This window comes from Leuresthes tenuis, unplaced genomic scaffold (assembly GCF_036924035.1).
Source record: "Leuresthes tenuis unplaced genomic scaffold, fLeuTen1.0.hap1 SCAF_16, whole genome shotgun sequence".
Classification (NCBI taxonomy): Eukaryota; Metazoa; Chordata; class Actinopteri; order Atheriniformes; family Atherinopsidae; genus Leuresthes; species Leuresthes tenuis.
The window spans coordinates 19,963,713-19,985,856 of NW_027325370.1; the positions used below are offsets into that span (position 1 = coordinate 19,963,713).

The 22,144-nt window shown below is 40.5% G+C and overlaps 2 protein-coding genes across 2 annotated transcripts; both read right to left on the minus strand.

Annotated features, from left to right (window-relative positions):
• Positions 1 to 899: 899 nt before the first annotated feature.
• Positions 900 to 12,228, minus strand: renbp (renin binding protein). The gene is made up of 11 exons (XM_072367335.1): positions 12,153 to 12,228; positions 11,331 to 11,436; positions 11,172 to 11,247; positions 11,012 to 11,087; positions 9,503 to 9,681; positions 7,890 to 8,117; positions 5,799 to 5,880; positions 5,478 to 5,653; positions 5,232 to 5,363; positions 3,731 to 3,818; positions 900 to 1,748 (listed from the first exon to the last, which is right to left on the minus strand). Exons 2-11 carry the CDS (start codon positions 11,429 to 11,431, stop codon positions 1,675 to 1,677), a joined length of 1,212 nt encoding a protein of 403 aa, XP_072223436.1. The 5' UTR covers positions 11,432 to 11,436; positions 12,153 to 12,228; the 3' UTR covers positions 900 to 1,674.
• A 6,005-nt stretch (positions 12,229 to 18,233) lies between these two features.
• LOC140271196 (homeodomain-interacting protein kinase 1-like) lies at positions 18,234 to 21,277 on the minus strand. The gene is made up of 9 exons (XM_072366309.1): positions 21,238 to 21,277; positions 20,137 to 20,318; positions 19,833 to 20,024; positions 19,518 to 19,699; positions 19,270 to 19,393; positions 19,074 to 19,193; positions 18,902 to 18,994; positions 18,630 to 18,799; positions 18,234 to 18,540 (listed from the first exon to the last, which is right to left on the minus strand). Exons 1-9 carry the CDS (start codon positions 21,275 to 21,277, stop codon positions 18,234 to 18,236), a joined length of 1,410 nt encoding a protein of 469 aa, XP_072222410.1.
• Positions 21,278 to 22,144: the final 867 nt, after the last annotated feature.

Here is a 22,144-nt window from a genome sequence, read left to right on the forward strand (position 1 = left end):
CCGCAGATTGCAAAACCAATGACTCGCCCCCGAAAACAAATAAGGTGGTGAGAATCTTTATATTGTTCATATGAATAGTCCTTGTGTGTTACTACTGCACCTTGCACAATATCTCCTCTTACGCTTGTCTTGTTTTTGGATAATATACCGGGCATTTGTTGGGCTTTGGAAAGCTTATTTCAGGTGGCAGCCTGGTGTAGTAGCTCCAGACATAATGTCACTATTTCTCAATACCAAGTATGCAAAGTCCTGACTTAAGCACTTGGTAGTATGTACTTGGCAAGTTCGAGTCAGAAGTGCAAGAACTACAGAGGGCGCAGTACAGTTATTCTGCATTTGGTTCAGCAGCATGTGTTGAAGCTTAACTCTACTATCATATAGCTTCAGCTTTATCTCCACATTGATACTGTTAAGAAAATAGTCGGCAATGCTCTGCCTGGATTAATTTTAGACACATCACCATTAATAATTCATATTAATAATATCTATGTTCTCTGTGGCAGTCTGAGTGCTTATAAAGCAACCATTGGCAGAAAAGTAATACAGGAGGAAGCTGTATTTGTGTTAGTAGTTTGATTTTAGTGAGTGGATGACAAAAACAAAGAATAAACCTTTAAAATAAGCTGGGTGGTAGTTGCTGTTGTTGGTCTGCTTTACCATGAAGCCGAGAAGGAAGCAGCACAACTGAGTCACCACTCCTAAAACATCAAAGCATCAAATATTTAAACACCTTCTAAGTATGAAGCGATCTCATATTTGACATTTAAACAATTACATTACTGCCTAAAGTCATTCAGGTACAGACTCCCATAAAAGTGCCTTGAGATGAGGTACGGTGTAATAAATAAACTCAACTGAATACCCAACACTTCAATGCAAAAGAGTACAAAGACAGAATATGAATATGACGTATTTAATCAGAAGTTGTAACATTTCAAAGAACAATTCACTTTCTGACATCTACAGATGCTCAGTTTGTCACTCGTAGCATAACTGGATTATGGTTCCCTTTTTTAAAATCAAAACAGCCATTCTTGTACTTTAGAAAATAAGTAGAGTAATTATAAAGTGGAATGAATATAAAGAGAGGATAAATATCTGTATAATATTCACGGAGAAGGCACATTTTAGCATTTTGATTGTGTGTTGATGGGAATCAAAGTGTCAGCTTGCAGCATAAAGGTCTTCCTTTTGGGTCTTTCTTGTTTCTGTGTGGAGTTGTTTTCACCCCTCACAGACATGCAACCAAGCAAAGATTTGAATCTAAAAGGTATGTAGATGGCAGTGGGAGAGTTGAATGGCTGTTAGCTCTGATACCGATCCTGGAGTTATTTGGACATCTGAGTCACTGAGCAGCTCAGAAAGGCTCCGTGTGAAAGGATGTTCCACAGAGAGGGAGAAATAGGACTTTAGGCAGGTGCAAAATACAGTCTGACCAGGAGGAAAAAATGACAGAGGGTCAACATTTTATTCAGCAGCACTGCTGTAATCTGACTTCCAATTTTCATGAACTACTCAGTGACTGGATGTTTGTTAAGAGATGAAACATGTAAAGCCATAAATGATATAAAATTTGTGCAACTTTGCTTGAAATTTTTTTTTTATGGAGTGATTTAGTGCACACATGCTCAAGTCAGATTCAACCCCTTTAAGAGAACATGGATATCAGAGTTTTCAGTCCTTTTTATCCAGCAGGTCGTCCAGAATACGTTCGCACATGTACAGGCAGCGAGGCACGTGGAAGAACCCTGAAGAAGACAGGAAACACACGAATATTTTACAAATGAGTAAAAAAATAAACTTTCCTTAGAGACAGTCAGTCGGCATAAACTAAAACGCCTTCCGAAGGGCAAACTCCAACAATTTTATACATCATCATCTGCTTTCAGAAGTTTTGAGAGTGCTGCTGCATTTGTGGGACAAAAAGTTATATAAAGCCTGCAGATCAAGCGCTTCAATTCCAATTAATGTCTTCAGTCGATGGTATTTAAGTAGTTACAGTTATCGCTGAATTGAGCCATTTAACTGAACTACTCTCCCTGTCAGTATACAAGCAGGGGAGAGTAACTGGTTTACCGACTCAAAGAATGTCCAACTCCGCTCCCATAGTTGCTTCTAAACCTCTTTTCAGCTTGTTAGCATGGGGCTTTTTCTGGTTGACCTGTTACGCCTGGCAGGGCTGAATCAATTCCTCAAGTAACTCGACTACAAAAAAATCCTCAATGCAAATGGTCTGCTTAATGCTTCAATTAACTCCCACCAATATGTTCTGCTCAGTTATTACTGTCACGCAACATACATTACGTTGATGATAAAGTGTTATTCAAAAGTATCTCTAATATGATACATATTACATCAGGTAACAACATGATAAAATTGCATTAAATTAAGTATCCGAGGCTCTTTTTGTTGAATATTTATTGAACATTTGTAGTTTTTACCAAAAGATGCACCGTTCCTTGTGCTAATTTGTTGTTATTGGCTGTCAAAGTTCGTGGTGCGAGAAGGGAGAACCCAGATGCGGAAAAAAAATAAAAAACAAACAAAAAAAGGCACAAGGCAAGAACTGAGCCGGATATCAAAACTTAACTGTGAAAAAAATAACTAAACAAGACTAGACAAAACGAGACCATGGATAAATAAACAAGACTATGAATTAATTAATAAGGCATGACAAGACTATGGGGCAAAAACTTGATCTGACAAGAGTGAACAAACGTGGCGTGAACATGAAGGTAAGGTGAGGATTTTGCGATGACTGCGAGTGAACCTGGAAACTAAATACTGGGGAAGGTGATTGGTGACGAGGTGCAGCTGTGAAACAGAAAACAGGAGACTTGAGTGAAGCTAAGTGACGGGGAAAAAACATGACAAGAAATTAACCTGGAAACATGACAAAAGAAAACTTAAAACGTGACATTGGCTGTTGTTGTGGTGAATTTACGTAGCGCCTAAGCTAGCTTAAGTCTAGCTGAGAGTGCACATGCAGTAGTGATACTGGAGTCCCAAATGCATCGTCTGGGTGTGTTAGGCCAACATCCAGATGTTTGCCCAGTTTCAGTCGGACTAACATGTTTACATGCACTTAAAAGTCAGTTTATGGTCAGACTAACACAATATTTTTGTGTCACGAATACATGCTGAGTGTGGGAGTTAACAAATGAAGCTGAGACGAAGACTAAAGCCGGACTTCGTAAACATGAAGCAGCATCAGTTGGTCTGAAAGAAAGACTGGAACATGAGTTAGGAAGTTGTTTCCACCTGCTCAGTTATGAGTTACACACTTTGAGACTTTACTTTTTTCCCGTGTTGATGCGAGTCTATGAAAGTAATTAAGAATGATGTTAGGTTCTGTTTTTACTGCCGGTTTATCTTGTATTTACTTCTGGATACGATGTTGAATTATGTCGACAGTCTGGAGCCTTTCTTCTGTATTTTGTCACGATAAATCACAGCTCATTTGTCAGATAAATTCAGTCGAGAGGGATGCATTGAGACTGGGATCCCGTGGAACCAAATATTTGTCAGAAATCCAGTGGGAGCTGTATTCGGTTTTAGTTGTGCAAAGCATTTTTAAAAAAAGGCAGTGGTGTAACAATAATAAACAAGCACTGTGCCAACTGTTTTTGGAACCTTTTGTCTATTTCAAATTCAAAATAAACAACTCTGTGTACAGTTTTTAATAAAAAAGGGTTTTAGCAAGAGTTGTAATCTTCAACTTTGTTCTTACCTTTAAAGGGGCCTCCTTTAAAATCCAACGCTACTTTCCCTTCTTGTGTCAAATACCCAAACCATTCGCCACTTTCAGCATCAGGAAACTGCACAGAATCAGAAACACACACACACACTCCACATTACATCTGGCCTGCAGTATTATCAATTTAATTCAACCAGGAAAAAACAACTCTTAGGATTTAAAGGGCCAAGACATGCAGCAGCTTATTACACGTCATTAGAGAGAGCAGCATCTTTAAGACTCTTATACACAAACATCTGGAGTATCTGTGACTGTTAGTCTCTCTTGTCTTTTTTCGGTGTGTAATGAACCATCAGCTCAGTTGGACCTATCATCACCCAATTATTCTACACTTTATTCCTTTGGGAATTAAAAGTAACAGCAGTTAGCCCCTTAGTTCCTTGGGTTTTTAAGTGAATGCAGGCATGAAAAAGTATTACCTAAAAGTATGTAACAAAGCTGTTTAGCTGTAAATGGACTATATTCATTTTGTTAAGAGAGGTAAAAAGTAGATCCAAATGCAGAATTACCAGAGAATGAGGATTTGAAAGCACAACTTATTAACAGAAAGTAACAGGGAAAAAAAGACTGGCGGACGAAGGAAAAGGCAACGGGGAAACAAAGGAAACCGAACAAAGGAAAACCTGGAGAATACTTACTGAGGAAGGTGGAAAAAAAACAAGAATAGGGTGTGGCAACCAGTAAAAAGAAAACCAGGTGTGACAGGAAGCACAGACAACAGAAAACACACAAGGGTAAACCTTTCAAAATAAAACAGGAAGTGCAGGCAGAGGACTGATGACAAAAAAATTCTCGTACTGTGAGTATATTTTTCAAATAAAAATTAAGTTAACCTGAAGATAACGTGCTGATTGAGCAGCTCAGCTGGTTGACAGAAAGCCTGCTGAAGAGATCTGGATTGTTGTTCTCATCCTATTCTAAAAGCTAAAAATCAGAAGCTGAGAATCAGAAATGCTGTAGAAAAACTCCCAAAATGCTGAAGAGTCCTCAGCTGTCCATCAGTTCGTCAGTTTGTAAATGTAAATACTACATTCTGAGAAGTTTACAAGCAACATAGTTTTAATTTGGGACTTTGTCTTCCAGTTATAAAGGATTGGTTTTCTATCATTTACTTTAATCTGGCTTAAACAGTTTTACTTTTACAAGCCAGGCTTGATGTTTCCAACTGTCTGCTATCTGGATACCAACTCAGTAAAATGCAGTTTATTTCCCAAACTGCTGGAAAAAAAATGTGTAACACATTAAAACTAGAAGCAATATCTGAGAGTCGAATCAGAATTGTCATAATTAAAAAGACATTTGGTCAAAGTCAATCATTTTAAATAAATAGAAAGGTTTGTTCTCTTATCTTTGTCTAGTTTTTCAAAAAACCCTAGTTTTAGGAGACCGTTTCAACTCTCAGTATCTCAGGCCTTAATGGGTTAAAGTAAGGGATGAAAAAGCACAGCTGTGTTACTGTATCATGTCAACTCACGTGGCTGAAGGTGTATTCATAAACTTGAAAGAATCTCTCCAGCAGCTCTGGCTTCTTGGTCTGACTGTAAGCCATGAGGAAAGCTATGAGAGCCTCACAGTGAGGCCACCACAGCTTCATGCTCCACTCCAGCTACGCAGACACACAAACTATTTTAGACTCATATCTGTCTAATCTAGTACATTATAGGAAAAACTGTGACGTGAAATGCAACAGCATCCACATGTGTACAGATGTGTGGTTAACCTGTGTTGGACAGTGACCGTCCACATCCAGGAAGTAGAACAGGCCACCGTGCTCTTTGTCCCAGCCGCACTGATGAGGAAGCTCCACAAACTTGTCGATGGCAGTCCTCTGGAGCTCCTCGTCGGCCCTCTCTGCGCTGTACTGGAGCAGGAACCAGCCTGCTTCCAGGGCATGGCCTGAGTCAGCGAAAGGAAGCATGTGAGGAAGACCAAACAAGAGTGACGAATGCTGAGGTAAGCAATTAAAAACAGGAAAAGAGTGCGACTGATTCTCCCACAGCCACTGACTATGCTTCGTGGTCAACAATCAGCGGAGCGTTACCTGGGTTCTGCAGTCGGCCCAGACACCCCGGCAGCTCTGCCCCGTCCACTGACACGTTCTCTAAAATAGCTGTGCCAGCTCTCTTTAACAGGTTAAAAGAGCAGACAAAGAGTTAAACAGCTGACAGAACAATATTCTAATACAGAGCAGATATAAAACGATCAGCCTCTTAACCTCATGATAAAGTTAAAGGTAACAGCTTTAAAAGCAGCACTTCAACAAACTTCTGGACCATTTTCCGGGTGAAAATCAAGTCTGAGCACCTCTATAAAAGCAGCAGTTTTGTCAGTTTGCTAGTGTGGAGCATTCAGGTGCATGTTAACATAACGCCAAGGAAGAAAAACATCAGCAAAGATTATTCACAAGTGGAAAACATTTAAGACAGCTGTCAATCTTCCCAGGAGTGGACGTCCCAGCAAGTTCACCCCAAGGTCAAAAACCCAAGAGCTACATCTCAGACTCAACAGGTCTCAGTTAACATGTTAAATGTTAAAGTTCATGGCAGCACAATTAGAAACAGAATGAACACGTATGGCTTGTTTGGAAGGGTTGCAGGAGAAAGCCTCTTCTCTCTAAGAAGAACATGGCAGCACAGCTCAGGTTTGCAAAGCTGCATCTGAACAAACCACAAGATTTCTCTGACAATGTCCTTTGGACAGACCAGACCAAAGTGGAGATGATGTTTGGTCATGTTTGGAGAAAACCAAACACAGCATATCAGCACAAACACCTCATACCAACTGTCAAGCACGGTGGTGGAGGGCTGATGATCTGGGCTTGTTCTGCAGCCACAGGACCTGGACACCTTGCAGTCATTGAGTCCACCATGAACTCCTCTGTATACCAAAGTATTCTACAGTCAGATGTGAGGCCATCTGTCTGACAGCTAAAGCTTGGCTGAAACTGGGTCATCAACAGGACAATGATCCCAAACACAGCAGCAAATCTACAACAGAATGTCTGTAAAAGAAAAGAATCAAGGTGTTGCAATGGTCCAGTCAAAGCCCAGACCTCAACCTGACTGAAATGCTGTGGTGGGACCTTATAGTAAAGCGCCAATGTTTGGTAGACCACATTCTTCAGTGACTTTACAGTATCTTATTCAAATGCGTGTACATAAATCTGTAGTGTCTAACCAGTAGTGTCTACCCCTCAATTAAGGTAAGTAAGGCTACAAGATACTGAGTAGAGTTAGGGGGGAATGGTTACCCATTGTGTGCCTTTGTATAGACTATAAATGCTTACTGACATCACTGGCAGTCACTGAGGGGATTCTGCTAATCTTGGAAGTTATCAAGACTATTATATATTATGTTGCAACAATGAGAAGGTAACAAGAGATTGCATACAACAGGCAGACTGTGTCCAATCTATCAGGAATGTGCAGTGACATTTATCTGACTGATCAATGCAATTCTTCCAATGACCGTAGCTTTTGCCCTGATGAACTTTGACATATAATTCACTAGCAGCTAAGGTAGTTCGACAAGTTATCATAATATTTTCCAATTTGTCTAAAGTTAAAACATGTAAGTCAAGCACACACGTACTGTAAAGTAGATGGTGGTAACTTTAACTGTATGTGAATGACTTATTAATTCTAAGCTACAATGTCCTGCACATTAGCCCTGAAAGCACTTTTCTGGAGTAACCAGATGCTTATCAGATGCTAACTTTTAGGAAAATAACCTATTGTGTCCCCCTAAGCTCAACACTGGGCCCGTTTTAAGTCTCTATAAACATATGTAACATGGATAACATTTTTTTTTGCAGATGAAAAACTGATCTGTGCTAAATTGTAGGAGCCTAGAGAGGAGGGCATCTCCCTAATATGCTACAGTTGACTGCACATTAGCCCTGAAAGCGCTTTTCTGAAATAACCAGATGCTAATTAGATGCTAATAAAGCTAACTGCTGTGAATGCAGAAAAACTGCAAATGATACAACAAAAACATTACTTTCAAGCAATTTCAACCTTTGGTAGATTCTCAAATCTACCCCATCTTAGCTTAGCTTAGCTTTTAAATCACATCATGAATGATCTACTTCTGGATAGTCAGAGCATCAGTGGAGTTGTCTGCATCCACAAACCTGGATATGATGTAGAATCTGCTGTACACACCAGCTTCCCAGCTCTCTGTACTTCTGCACCACCTCCTGCTCTCTGCCTTCAGTTAGCTGTTGCACCAGACACAGCAGCATCATGGGAATCGCCATACTGTTGGTGGGAGCCTCTCCTGGAAGCTGCGGCCGACCCAGGCCTGACGGGTCCACCTGAACCCAGTAGATCAGTTGCTCCATCATCTGCTCGGCCTCTATCTAGAACACAGCAGAGCGGCGGTTGTCAGAGATGGTGTGATAATTGTGCAAATTAAAAAATCAATTAGTGGAGTTGTGCTTTCTAACCCAAACATGAAACTGTTATTCTTCAACACAGCCTGAACCCTCTTAGAGAAGCTTTCTGTCATTTCTTTAAGTAGTCTTCAGGAATAGTTCTCCAGGCTTCTTGAAGGACATCCCAAAGTTCTTCTTTGGATGTCGGCTGCCTTTTGTTCCGTTCTCTGTCAGGATGATCCCACACTGCTTCAGTAATATTGAGGTCTGGGCTCTGGGGAGGATTCATCCCTCCATAAGACCTGTTGCCACCGATTTTCAGTCCACTTCTTGTGTCATTTGGCATAGCTCAGCCTTTTCTCCCTGTTTCCCTTCCTTAAGAATGGCTTCTTGACAGCCACCCTTCCATGGAGACCATTTCTGATGAGGCTTGGGCCAACAGTAGATGGATCAGCTGAAGGTCCAGATGCATCTCTCAGGTCCTGTGTCAAGTCTTTGCTGGATTTTTTCCTCTTTCTTAAGGACATCACTTTCAGATACTGTTCATCTGCTGTAGATAGTTTTTTTTTATAGGTCTGACGCTTCTTCTTTTGTCCTTCACTTGTTCAGCACACCATGCTGAGATATAAGTTAAGTTTTCAGCGAATAGCTCTTCGGGAATCACCTTTTTTCTGCAAAAATACTATTTTCTGTCTGTCAAACTGTGTTATGTTTGGTGTTTTTCAGACGCAACTAAAGTTATGGGAGCAAATGATGTGTCTTTGTGACAGGCTGCTTGTAACAAAGTGCCTAAAGATACAATTTAAAATGGCTTCTTTGCTAAGTTGTCTGTTATGTGTCGACACAACACTGGTTCATCCCTTGAGTTAGAAGACCTTTTTCTGCTTGAATGATTCATAGGTCACAGTTAAGTGGCTTAACAAAGAAAATGCACACAAAATGAGTGAAAAAGAAGCCAGTGTCCAAAGAAAAACTCTGAAAGACCTTCTTTAAAGCCTGGAGAGCTATTGATCAGGACCACTTTAAAAGATTACGGAAAATCTGGAAAGCTTGGAAAGAAAATTTAAAGAAATGAGGGCTGGATTAGGACTGTTAAACAGTACTGTAATATCAATTTTGTGGGTACTAATGATGTGTTCCATTTCCACTTTGAAGTGTGCCACTTCTGTTGCCTGTGGTGTTCCCCAAAGGTCAACACTGGGCTCATCATAGCTCTTTGTAGACGTATGCAACACTGATAACAGCTTTTTTGCAGATGAAACACTGATTAATGCTGAATTTTGGAGGCCTACTAAGGAAGGCAGCTTGCAAATATGTTAAGTATATTTAAAGTTTATCATTCTTCTGTATTTGAATAGATCCCCTCATACCTGCATATCCTTGTCACCAGTGACCCTGCTCAGTTCATCCATGGCCAGAATGTAGAAACACTCACTGAATATGGTCCTCTGAACTTTGATTGCTTTACCATCTCTTGTTAAGCAGAAGGCACATTTCCACTGACAACTGCTGCTGGACACACGAGCAAACTTTCTCAAGAATGCTCCTCCTAGAATGCAAACACATCCGTGTCACGTTAATTTATTATCAGACGTATCAGTGTGGGCAATTTTTTTAGAGCAACACTGATGCCTTAATCCACTTCTTAAAGTAGTTCACTTGTGGAGAAAACATAACACAAAAACATAAATATGTGAAGAATTTCGATTGGCATTGTCTTGCTAAGATAAGCAACTTTTCCGGCTGGTAGCATGCAGTTTTGTTTCAAAATCTTCAAATCATTTGGTACTATTTTCAAACAAACAATGGGTTTCAATCATTTCCAAATGATTAGATTATACTTTTATTTGCATTAAAAACACCATGCAGAACTTTTTAAACTAGTAAATACAGCCAGATGGGGTGATATCTGCAGATAAATGTGTCATCTAACACTTGTAGAGGGTCAGAAGACATGACTATAAGGGATTCCTTTTTTCAAAAATATTCTACTTCGTTCACTTTTATGTTTTGACCTCAGATAAAATGCCTATGTTTCCTTGTGTGCTTTCCTAATGTACTGGCATGGCTGCTTTTAGCTCCCAGTCAGGTGACATTTTAACGATTCAGCGTTTCTCCAACAGTAACTACGTGCTGCACTTTGCTGTATCTCAGTAATTATCAGAGGTGAGAACAGAGCAAACATTATCTCAACTGTCATTAATGACTAAAGTCAACAAAGAACAGTGTGATGCACCATCTGTTCCAAATCAGTGGATGTGTGAAAATTCAGAGCTGGACCTTAATAATTGTAAAATGCCAGAAAAATATGAGCTCAATAGGACCAGACCTCTGATAAGCAGAAGATAATGTCTGGAGACATCAGTCCTGGACGTCTGTGACCTTCAGGCCCTCCAGCAGCTCTGCATTAAAAACAGACCTGATTCTGTCCTGGAAGTCACTGCACGAGCTCAGGAACACTTCCACAAATCACTGTCTGTGAACATAGTTCACAACAAATGCAGGTTAAAGATCAGATCTATGAGGCAGAGAAGAAGCCATATTTGAACATGATCCAGATGGTCCAGATCCTTTTCTGGACCAAAGTTAGTGAAAGAAGCACAAGATGGATGGAAACGGAAGAAGAAATGACCGTGGATCTGTCTGTTGACCAAGAGGGCCACATTTAGTAATTTAGTCTCTCTTTTACTTTATCATGTTCTCGCTTTTTCTAAAGACAAAGGCTCTTTAATCATACTGGCCACATTTGCAGAAGTTGATTTTGTTTGCTGGGACAGAAAGAAGCATCCAAGATATGGATACAATGTTCCCAATGATCTGGATCTGGGAATGTTCTGTCCAGACATTTTCATCCTAATAAGAGCTGTGTTCATACTCACCAGCTTTAGCTGCTGCCAGGATTTCAGGCCTGCGGAACCGATCCATGGTTCGGTAAAGGCGACAATACATCCACACCTGAGAGAGAAACAAGCAATGATGAGCACATATCATGGAGTGATTTACATGCTTTAGGCAACAACAGTCACAACGGAGACCAACCTGTCTGCCCTGCAGCCACACGTACTTCAGCTCATCGTAAACCTTCCCGTCCCGCCCAATACAGGTGAAGAAACCCCTGAAACAAGAACCAAAGAGATCCATCACAAGGATACAGGCTGCGCACACATTAGCAGTTGTATAGCTGTGTAACTGCAGTACCCATGTACAGCGTCAAGAGAGTGTTTGAGCCAAAAGTCCACAACGTTGTCCAGCTGTGCCCTGATGTGCTGTCGACACTCCTCCAGCTTCACCACAGACATGGTTCCTTTAAAAAAAGATTTTCTTATGTCGAACAGGCTGTGATGGGTGGCTGTTTGGTAAATTTAATATCATATTGGGATTGGGATACTGTAGGTACATTATATGCAAAAGGACTGTTGTGAGGGAGAAAAAAACTTTAGAATTAAGTACAGGAATCTCTGCATGCAAAGATATCTGCTATATCTGTAAAATCTTTAAATAGAGTCTTTATCAGGTCTTGAATTGAGGTAAATTCAACCTCAGATGAACAACACATGACATATTGTATCAATAATGACACAATGTAATAATATATAGAACAGTCTAATTGTTCTGGTCATAGACACGAGATTTGTTGACAATACAAACACTTTGGATGGGTTTATTACCAAGTAATATAATATCGAGTGTCATGACAACACAGTTTTCGTTAGTTTTTCAGTTTCCTTTGTTCAATTATGATTAAAATATAATTGTTGAGGGCAAAAAAAAAAAACGGAGCCCTGTCGTCGTATTTTGAATATTTGTTAAACCAAACACAGATAGAAACATTTCGGGTTTAAAACTGTAATCCAATCAAAGATTTGCGACTCTACTTCACTTTTCTTCAAATAAAACGAAGAAACGACGCCTGTGCTTTAAGTCACATTACAGAGTGTAACGAAGACGTTTTAAATATTAGTGTCGAAGAGTTTGAACTCAGAAAGAGCGGAATTAAAACAATAAATCAGTTGTTTTTACCTGCCGCTCCGGGAGAGGCTCACAGAAAGGAAAACAGCAGTCACTGTGTCAGCAGACGCAGTTTGTGTTGATCACGTGACAAAGAGAGGAAGTGAAACTGACAGCCAATCACAGCAGAGCACTCGTCCCCCTGATCCAATCAATCATCAAATGTTAGATAGATAGATAGATAGATAGATAGATAGATAGATAGATAGATAGATAGATAGATAGATAGATAGATAGATAGATAGATAGATAGATAGATAGATAGATAGATAGATAGATAGATAGATAGATAGATAGATAGATAGATAGATAGATAGATAGATAGATAGATAGATAGATAGATAGATAGATAGATAGATAGATAGGTAAGTTGTTTTTTAATGTTCTGAGAATTTCAAAGGTGTCAAACTGAAATGTGTTTGGTTTAATTCCCCCTTTGCTGTTCTGTAAATCAACAACAACTAATAGCACAGAATATACAGTGGTAGGAATTAAATTATTGATTTAATCTTAGTTTTTATCACGAGACACTTGCCCAGGAAACAGAATTGTGATCTTGAATGCAGTTTTGTGTTTAGCCTCATTTGCACCTCATGTTAAAAATAAAATTCAACAATAATTCAACAAGTTTGAGCAATAGTTCTCCAGGCTTTCTGAAGGCCTTTCAGAGTTTTTCTTTGGACATTGGCTGCTTTTTCATTAATTTTCAGTCCAGTTCTTGTACCTGGCCATTTTCAGAGGAATGTGTTTTTTCTTTGTTAAGCCACTTAACTGTGACCCATGACTCATTCAAGCAGAAAAAAGGCTCAGAACTCAAGGGATGAACCAGTGTTGTGTCGACACATAACAGAGAAATTAGCAAAGAAGCCATTCTAAATTGTATCTTTAGGCACTTCGTTACTAGCAGCCTGTCACAAAGACATTTGTTTCCATTACTTTAGTTGCATCTATGAAAAACACCAAAGATAACACAGTTTGACAGACAGAAAATAGAATTTTTGCAGCAACAAGGTGTTTCCCAAAGAGCTATTAGCTGAAAACTTGACATATTTCAGCATGGTGTGCTGTGTGTCCTTAAAACATCTGAGGAAACTGAACAAGTGAAGGACAAAAGAAGAAGTGTCAGACGTAAAAAAAAAAAAAAAAAAAAAAAACTATACACAGCAGATGAACAGTATCTGAAAGTGATGTCATCAAGAAAGAGGAAAAACTCCAGCAAAGACCTGACACAGGACCTGAGAGATGCATCTGGACCTTCAGGTTCGTGGTGCGAGAAGGGAGGACCCAAATGCGGACTTGAAAAAAAACAGATTTATTTACAAAACAAAATGCACAAGGCAAGAACCAAGGACGCGGCTGAGCCGGATATCAAAATACTAAACTAAACAAGACCTGACATGAACTATGAAACAAAACTTGACTATGGCTATGAATAAATAACGTGAGGCAAAGGGGCAAAAACCTGACCTGACAAGACTGTGAAACACGTGAACATGAAGGTAAGGTGAGGATTTCACGATGAATGTGAGTGAACCTGGAAACTAAATACTGGGGAGGTGATTGGTGACGAGGTGCAGCTGTGAAACAGAAAACAGGTGACTTGAGTGAAGCTAAGTGACAGGGGAAAAAGCATGACAAGAAATTAACCTGGAAACATGACAAAAACCTGAAAACATGACAAAAGAAAACTTAAAACATGACAACAGGTCTTATGGAGGAATGAATCCTCCCCAGAGCCTGGACCTCAACATTATTGAAGCAGTGTGGGATCATCTGACAGAGAACGGAACCAAAGGCGGCCAACATCCAAAGAAGAGCTTTGGGATGTCCTTCAAGAAGCCTGGAGAACTATTCCTGAAGACTCCTTAAAGAAATGACAGAAAGCTTCTCTAAGATGGTTCAGGCTGTGTTGGAGAATAAAGGTGCTCAGACCAAATTTTCACTTCAAAGCTTCTTAGAATTCTTCAAACTCTGTTTTTTCCTCATATACTGTATCTACATTTGGGTTTGTCCCTGTTTCAGTAAATTGCTGCACCTATTTCTCATTTTCCTGGGAATATTCAAAGAAATAAGGGGTGGCAAAAGACTTTTGCATCATACTGTATTTGACATGACGCAACACTATGATGAGACAAGTATTCCAAATTCCTCTGTAAACAGGTACAGTGTACATACATGAGTGTCCAGTCGCACCATTTATCCCAGTGTATGTGATGGTGTCTGGGATTGGAGCCCTGATGATGATGGCTTCCTTTGCTTTGCCGACGCTTCTCTGTCCGGCAGCTCAGAGTCACACCATCTGGATCGTGTGGATCATCACGCTGTCCCTGTTCTTCTTCACCTGGCTCCTCTTCGGTTAGTCACGTTATTACCAATATGACGCTGTACTGGAATGTTTTTCTCTCAAAGTAAGAACGTAAAAGCCCAAATATTCCAAGTTTCATGATGTTTGTTCATTTTGTTTCTCCTCTCTCAGGCAGTTACCAGATTTATTCCATTTATCCACCTAATTATGACAAAAACACCACAGGCTCCAACAGCTCCATCACCAGTATCAACACTCCTGCACCTGACAGCAAATTCAGTCTCATATCAGCGAACCAGAATCGTCTGATCCAAAACCAGACCTGGAGGATCTACAAGAACCTGACTTTAGGGAACATTCAAACTTGGGCCCTCAGTAGCACCAACAAGAAGACCAGCAGAGAGCAGTTAAACACACAAGCTGCAGAACCATACTGCAACAGAACCGTGTACCTGTTTGCTTTCTGGACCACCACGCTGGTGTTCGTGTCTGTAGGAGTCATCCTAATAACCGACATTTGTTTATATGGTTGCATGAAATTTACAGAAAAGTTTGTCAAATATCTCACGTTTTGAACTAACGTTTGTCATCCCAGTTCTAAAAAAGTTGGGTCACCATGTAAAGATTAAATAAAAACGTTTTGCAAATCCTATAAACCAATATTTTATTCACAATAGAACATAGAAAACATTAAAAATGTTGGAAGTGAAACGTTTTCAAGTATTTCATGAAAGAGTTTTTAAAAAGTTGGGACGGGGGTAACAAAAGGCTGGAAAAGTAGGTGGAACAACAAAGAAACAGCTGGAGGAACATGCTGCAACTCATCAGGTTAATTGGTATAAAAAAAGCAACTTAGAGAGGCGGAGTCTCTCAGAAGTAAAGATGGGCGGAGGTTCAGCAATCTGAACCTGAATGTAACTCGCGTTGTGGAATTATTTTATCATTTTAAAATAATGTTTCTCAGTGTAATTCACAGAATCTGGAGACTGTTGGCTCCTTCAAGCCACGACCTTCAGCTGCACTGGAGCGGTTCACAGCTGAATTTGAAGCAGCCGGGATGAATGTCAGCTCTTCCAAATCTGAGGTTGTGGTTCTTAGCCAGAAAAAGGTGGAGGGTGGCTGGGCTGAGCCTTAGAGAGAGGGAGAGGAGCGCCACCATCCGGAGGTATGAGGGATAGAGCTGCTGCTCCTCCACATAGAAAGGAGTCAGCTGAGGTGGTTTATCTGGTTAGGATGCCTCCTGGTCGCCTCCCTTTGGAGGATTTTGTGGCACATCCAACTGGGGGGAGGCCCCGGGGCAGACCCAGAACTCTCTGGGGGGGGATTATCCCATGGCCTGGGAATGCTTTGGTCCTGGATGTATACGACCTTCATGCACTCAGGCAGCTCTGCATTAAAAACAGACGTGATTCTGTCATTGAAATCACTGCATGGGCTCAGGAACACTTCCACAAATCATTGTCTGTGAACACATTTCACTGTAACATCCTCAAATGCAGATTAAAGCTCTATCATGCAGAGAAGAAGCCATATGTGAACATGATCCAAAATCAAAAATTAAAGTGGAAAATTGCTCTGTGGTCAGATGGATCAGAACCTGAAATTCTTTTTCAAATAATTGAAAATCAAAAAGCAACTCTTCAAAAATAATCCATTAATCTAATTCGTAAATCATTTTGTTATTTTTCCTCTGTAATTTACACTGCAAAAATAAAATGTCTCTTTGGCAATGAATAAGGTTTTTCATTCTTGGAGCTTCATGAGGCAGAACTAGATCAGACTTCATTACAATACTGCATGATTTACACATCTTAAGAAAAAAAGAAAAGTACGACTCAAACAGTTTACTTTTAGAGTTCTGACTCAGGACTGGAAACAGAAGTCTTAAGTTGCTTCACTTTTACTGATTTCGACACACTGCAAAGGGAAGTTTAAGAATTTCCTGACACCAACAGACAACTGAGAAGAGCACTATTGTTCTGGCTTTTTGCACTTTGAATTGCCTTGTGTACGAATTGTGCTCTACAAATAAACTTGCCTCGCCTTGCCTTTTGTTTCCATGAAAGAGTGGTGTCCAGACCATTTCCAGGCATTTAAGGGGATATTTCACTGTCTTTAGTGAAGTGAATAAGATATCTGTGATTTTTGTTGTAAACTGCGGACAAACTTAAAAATACTTTATTGAACAAGGAAGCGTGTTACTGCAGCGACATTGTTTACATCCAAAGATGATGATATATAGTTTCACCTGAAACTTCTGCCAAGGTAGGACCATAAAAAGGTATTAGTAAGTTTAAGTATGTGGTACTGCCCACAATGGAAAACCAGAAAAAGTGAACCATGCTGCATTATGTCGTGGAAAAACTGTCAGTTGGCCGTTGTCTGTGCTTTTTCTGTTAGAACAACTTATTCCTAAACATGTTGGGATTAAAGGAAACATATTAGGATGGTTTGTCATATCTATCTGATAGATTTAAGATTTAAAATAGCTTTCCTTTGGGATTCCTCAGGGTTCCATGCTTGGACCAATTCTTTTCACTTTATACATGCTTCCATTAGGTAACATTATTAGAAAGCATGGCATAAATTTCCATTGCTATGCTGATGATACTCAGCTGTACTTATCTATGAAACCAGATTAAACCAATCAGTTGTTCAGACAACAAGCATGTCTGTAAGACATAAAGACCTGGACGACTCAGAACTTTATGTTTCTAAATTCAGACAAGCAAAGTTGTTGCCTTTGGACCTGAGCGCTTCAAGGCGAAACTGTCCAGTTATATACCAGTAGTTACTCTAGATGGTATTTCCTTGGCTTTGAGTACTACAGTGAGGAACCTTGGAGTTATATTTGACCCAGATCTGTCCTGTGACTCACATATGAAATCGGTTTCTAGGACTACCTTCTTTCACCTTTTAATATCTACTATTAATAGTTATGACAGTAGTCCAATCTTGAAATAACAAACACATGGAGCAGTTTTTCTGAATCACTAATTTAGGCAACATTAGAGTAGCAGAAGAGATCATATTTCTCTCTAGTTTTAGCTTCTCTTCATTGGCTTCCTGTTAAATTTTGAATAGAATTCAATATTCTTTTCCTCACATATAAAAGTCTTAATGACCAAGCTCCATCATAAATTAAAGATCTCATAGTTGGATATTTTCCCAACAGAGCTCTTTGCTCCCAAACTGCAGGTTTACTTGTGGTTCCCAGAGTTTCTAAAAGTAGAATGGGAGGCAGAGCCTTCAGTTATCAGGCCCCTCTCTGTGAAATCAGCTGCCAGTTTGGGTTCAGGAAGCAGACACCCTCTCTACCTATAAGATTAGGCTTACAACTTTCCTTTTTTATAAAGCTTATAGTTAGGAATGGCTCAGGTGACCCTGAAACATACCATAATTGTGTCGCTATAGGTCTAGACTGTTGGGGGACCTCCCATGATGCACCACTCCTCCCTCTGCTCTCTTTATTGTGTATGTACATATGACATTATTGCTATCATTAACTTCACATCAAGCTGTTGTCAACGATTCTGTGATAAATCATCACTCTGAAGTTTTAATGTTGTACTCTGAAGTGTAAATCTGGTTTCTTTGACTGTTCTTCAAAGACTTTCAACACAGAATGTCTCACCTCCAAACCCGAAGATAGTTCCCACTGATTTTAAACATTTTGTACCGACTAAATAGTGAGGTGGCTTTGAACGTTGTGTCTTACAGAGTGAAACTTTAAACAACAGATCAACTGTATATTTTACTTCTGACTCTTCAGAAACTGTTGAAAGTAGTCAGAGAGATTGATTTGTTCTGCAGCAGCCACAGGAAGCCCTGATTCTGCTGAAGTATCTGTGAATCCTCTTTGGCAGTTTTTCAGATGAGACTGAGATGTCTGCTGCTTTAACGCCACCAGAAGGACGTTCCTCACCGCAGCAGGCAGTGGATGTGCGTCCATCCAGTGAGCTGCTGGCCGGGGGGTCATCACTGGTACCACAGTGTGGACCTCTGACATTAAACCCAGAGGCTGCAGTGGTGTTCACCCTGTCAGCTGAGACCTTTGCTGGACAGGCACTCATCAGAATTTGGGATGCAAACAGACTAGATGAAACATGACATCGTCATCGTTAAAGGATCAGTCCGTTAATTTGTCATCTGCTTCCAGTGTGAGCTGACACTCGGTCACTTACTACTCTCTGCCGTCAGGCTGCTCGATCAGGTGGGACATCGTGACAAAAGGGTGCTGCAGAGCTTTACAGGGAGAGATTCTCTGATCCCCGTCGAGGTCCAGCAGCCATTTCAGGAGGTCCACGAAAACCTTCCTGTCCTCATATTCGGCTGCGTCCTCTTTTGGATACACCTGGGAGTGGAATCAGAGTCTGGTCAACTGGGCTCTCAGAGACGGATCAAAGAGTGACACTGATTCAGTGTGAGCTCATACAGCACAGCAGAGGGTACCTACATCCACCAGGTCATCCAGAGAGCCGTGGTGCTCAGAGAGGCTGCGGGGCTGTTTGGGTTTCATGTGGCTAACAGCTGAATATTCTTCTGGTGTCTAAGGGGAAAAATTAATATGAGAAGTGTTCTAAAACAAAAAGATTTAACCTTCTTTAACCAAGAAGATGCCACTCTACCATCAGCCTCCATCTTCTACCATCAGCTGCTTTTTCCTCCATGAAATAATAATGAGTGTATCGTCCAGCACGGAGCATGTGGTCCTGCGGCTGACCCAGAACATCAACAATGCGCCTCATCTGCAGACAGCACAAACAGTCACACCAGCTGATGCTCCACTTGGTTCTGGACATTTGCCTGAGCTAGCTGACTTACCATCTGATAGTAACAGCTGACAGGGAAGAGGTTATTAGCGAGGTAGAGGAAGGCCAGGACGCAGCCGACTCCCCACACATCTATAGCTTCAGAGAAGGGGAGGCCAAGGACGACTTCTGGAGCTCTGAGGAGGGAAGACGAGAGCTGAATATGAAGAAATCTGCTGGCATGTCTTTAGGACCAACATGGAGGTTTGGACTGACACAGCTCCTGCAGACGAACAGCTGAGCCGTCCTGGATGAACCCACCTGTACCCCACTGGCTGAAGGCTCAGACCAGGCTGGATGCTGGAGACTGGAACAGCTCTACCAAAGTCTATCAGTTTAACTCTGAGAGACTGGTCCCGAGCATCGACCAGCATAACGTTGTCGGGTTTAATGTCAGCGTGCACGATACCGAGACCCTTCAGGGCGTCCAAGGCCGCCAACAGCTGCAGGCACAAAACAAGACAGGAAGCATTCATCTTCTCCACATGCAGCTGTGTGTGGTTAATGTTTCCTTAACTGATCAGAAGCAGACATGCAGAACAGCAGATGTTTGTTTCATATTACAATGATTCAAACCTGTGCAGCGATGGGGCGGATTACATTTGTAAACAGTGGCTCAAAGTCTAGCTCCTGGAGCAGTTCAAAGAGATTCCTGTCCAGCATTTCAAATACGAGACAGGTCTGCCCCATGTGTTGGAACCGCTCGAAGAAGTTCACCACGTTACAGAGGTCTGGGTTCAGGACACTGATGACGTTTAACATGGACACCTGGAGAGACAAGAAATGGACAGAACCTTGATTATACACACAAATACCAGCAGCTCCTGGTGCATCTTCTGCTAAATAATGACATAGAATGAACGGGAGTCCAAAGATTGACCTCTTTCTCAATGTCCTGGACTGAGTCAGCGTCTGTCTTTAGGAACTTGACGGCCACCGTCTCTTTGGTCTCCAGATTCTGGCACTTGGCCACTTTGCCAAAACAGCCTTCACCAATAAACTCCAGAACGGAGTAACGAGAGGAGCTGCCGAGCAGAGTTTGATTGGCCTGAATGTCAGGTGCTGTCAGTGTGAATGTGGAGAGACGAGAACGTGGACAGAGAAGTCAGTGTGTTCAGTCAACTCAACACAAACACACACACACAGCTGAGCCACCAATCATGTCTCAGTCAACCAGAAATCTGTCAAGTTCTGGTGATTTTCTGACCGTTTCACTGGATTTATTTATTTAGAAGAGATGTGGGAAAGAGAACGCAGCTGTTAAAGCAACACTGGCCTCACGTGCACGGCAAAACCAGAAGTCTAAGATAAAGATCTTCAATCAAGGAAGATATTTCCTCTTCCCGGAACACATTTATATCAGAGCATTTCACTTGGATCAAATGCCTTTTAATAAGATATTTGGACTTGTTAAAAATATTTTATTCCTGATTCACAGTAAGTTGATGCTTTAAAGTAAAAATACCTCAATTATTTAACTTTTTGATCAACACTGAGGACAAAACTGCCGTGTCAAAGTCAGAGTTTCTCACTTTAAACATTTTGTTATTTTCATATGCTGAATATATTTTAAATAATCTTAATTATATTGCTTGTAACAAGACAAATGTATTTGTTTTTAATCTTTAAAGTCTAGTTTGAAGATATCTGTGGGGTTTGTGAGGCTAAAAATATTTTGTTTTTTGTCAAATTTTCTTGTTCTGTTGGCAGATGATTTATATTTTGTGACTTATATTTTGTAAAATATATTCCTTTACAGCTCAGACTTTTCTTGCTTTATGTTCCTGTTTTAGAAGCTTAGTTTCTGCAGGGTAACAGACACTGCTGGTGTTCATTCTCATCAGTACTTCTCAGTAATGATCCTTTCCTGAACAGAACACAGCTGAATGTGACACAGCTGCTCTGATGTTGCATTCAAAGACCTGATTTACTGTTGTTTTAGTGATTTTTCACATTTTCAGATAAGTTGAGTCTCTCTCACCTGATGCATCGAAGGAATCTGAGCTCAGCGGCAAAGACATTTTCAGTCTGATCTCAGGTCAGTGTTTCTGAGCTTCAAAATGAAGTTTCAAACACAAATCGTCTTAAATCCAAAACGTGTGTTTGTTTTCTTTCAATCACTCTTGTCTCAAAAGTGTGTTTGTCTCTCAGAGTTGGATGTGGAATGAAAACAGTCCATCAAACATCTGCCTGATTCTTTTACCGCCTCATTATGACATCATAATGTCATTTAGAACTCACCGTGTTCTGTTCTTCTTTTTAAATTCTTTTCAGAATTCCATCATTTAAATCAGCCACAAGCTCAAAAACACATTTTTATTCAAATCATTTTATGCATTTCTTACTTGAGTGGGAAGAGAAACATTTCTCTGGATTTCAGCAGCAGGCTTATCATCAGGAAACATGACATACATGTCCATAACTACGCTGATGACACCCAGCTCTATTCATCAATGAAACCTGGTGAAACTAATCACTGAGGTGATGTGGACCCAGATGGGCTGTAATTTCCCAAATCAACATCATTGTTCTTGGCCCTAAACACCTCAGAGAGTCACTGTCTAATGATTTAGTTACTCTTGATGGCATTATCTTCATTTCCAGTTCGACTTCAAGGAACCTTGGAGTCATTTTTGACCAGATTTCTTTTAACCCACATTAAAGAGATCTCTGGATCTTTGAAACATCACAAAAATAAGGAGCGTCTTTTCCCCAACTGTGGTTGGTCGATGCATTTGTCACATGTTGACTGGACTGCAACCATTTTATCTGGCTGTCCAAGTAATTCCATGACCAGTACCCCCAAGAGAGATCACATCTCTCCGGTTTTGGCCTCTCACTGTACACTGGCTTCTGGTGAAGTTTAGAACAGAACATAAAATCCTTTT

Bases quoted from the DNA above. Each gene is read 5' to 3' on its own strand.
- renbp (XM_072367335.1), bottom strand. From the start codon at position 11,431: ATGTCTGTGGTGAAGCTGGAGGAGTGTCGACAGCACATCAGGGCACAG. The intron at 11,248-11,330 runs GTACTGCAGTTA...TTCTTGTTTCAG, and splicing joins TCTCTTGACGCTGTACATGG to GGGTTTCTTCACCTGTATTG. The intron at 11,088-11,171 runs GTTGGTCTCCGT...TTTCTCTCTCAG, and splicing joins TGTGGCTGCAGGGCAGACAG to GTGTGGATGTATTGTCGCCT.
- LOC140271196 (XM_072366309.1), bottom strand. From the start codon at position 21,277: ATGTCTTTGCCGCTGAGCTCAGATTCCTTCGATGCATCAG. The intron at 19,194-19,269 runs GTAAGTCAGCTA...TGCTGTCTGCAG, and splicing joins TCAGCTGTTACTATCAGATG to ATGAGGCGCATTGTTGATGT. The intron at 18,541-18,629 runs GTAAGTGACCGA...TGTTTCATCTAG, and splicing joins CAGCCTGACGGCAGAGAGTA to TCTGTTTGCATCCCAAATTC.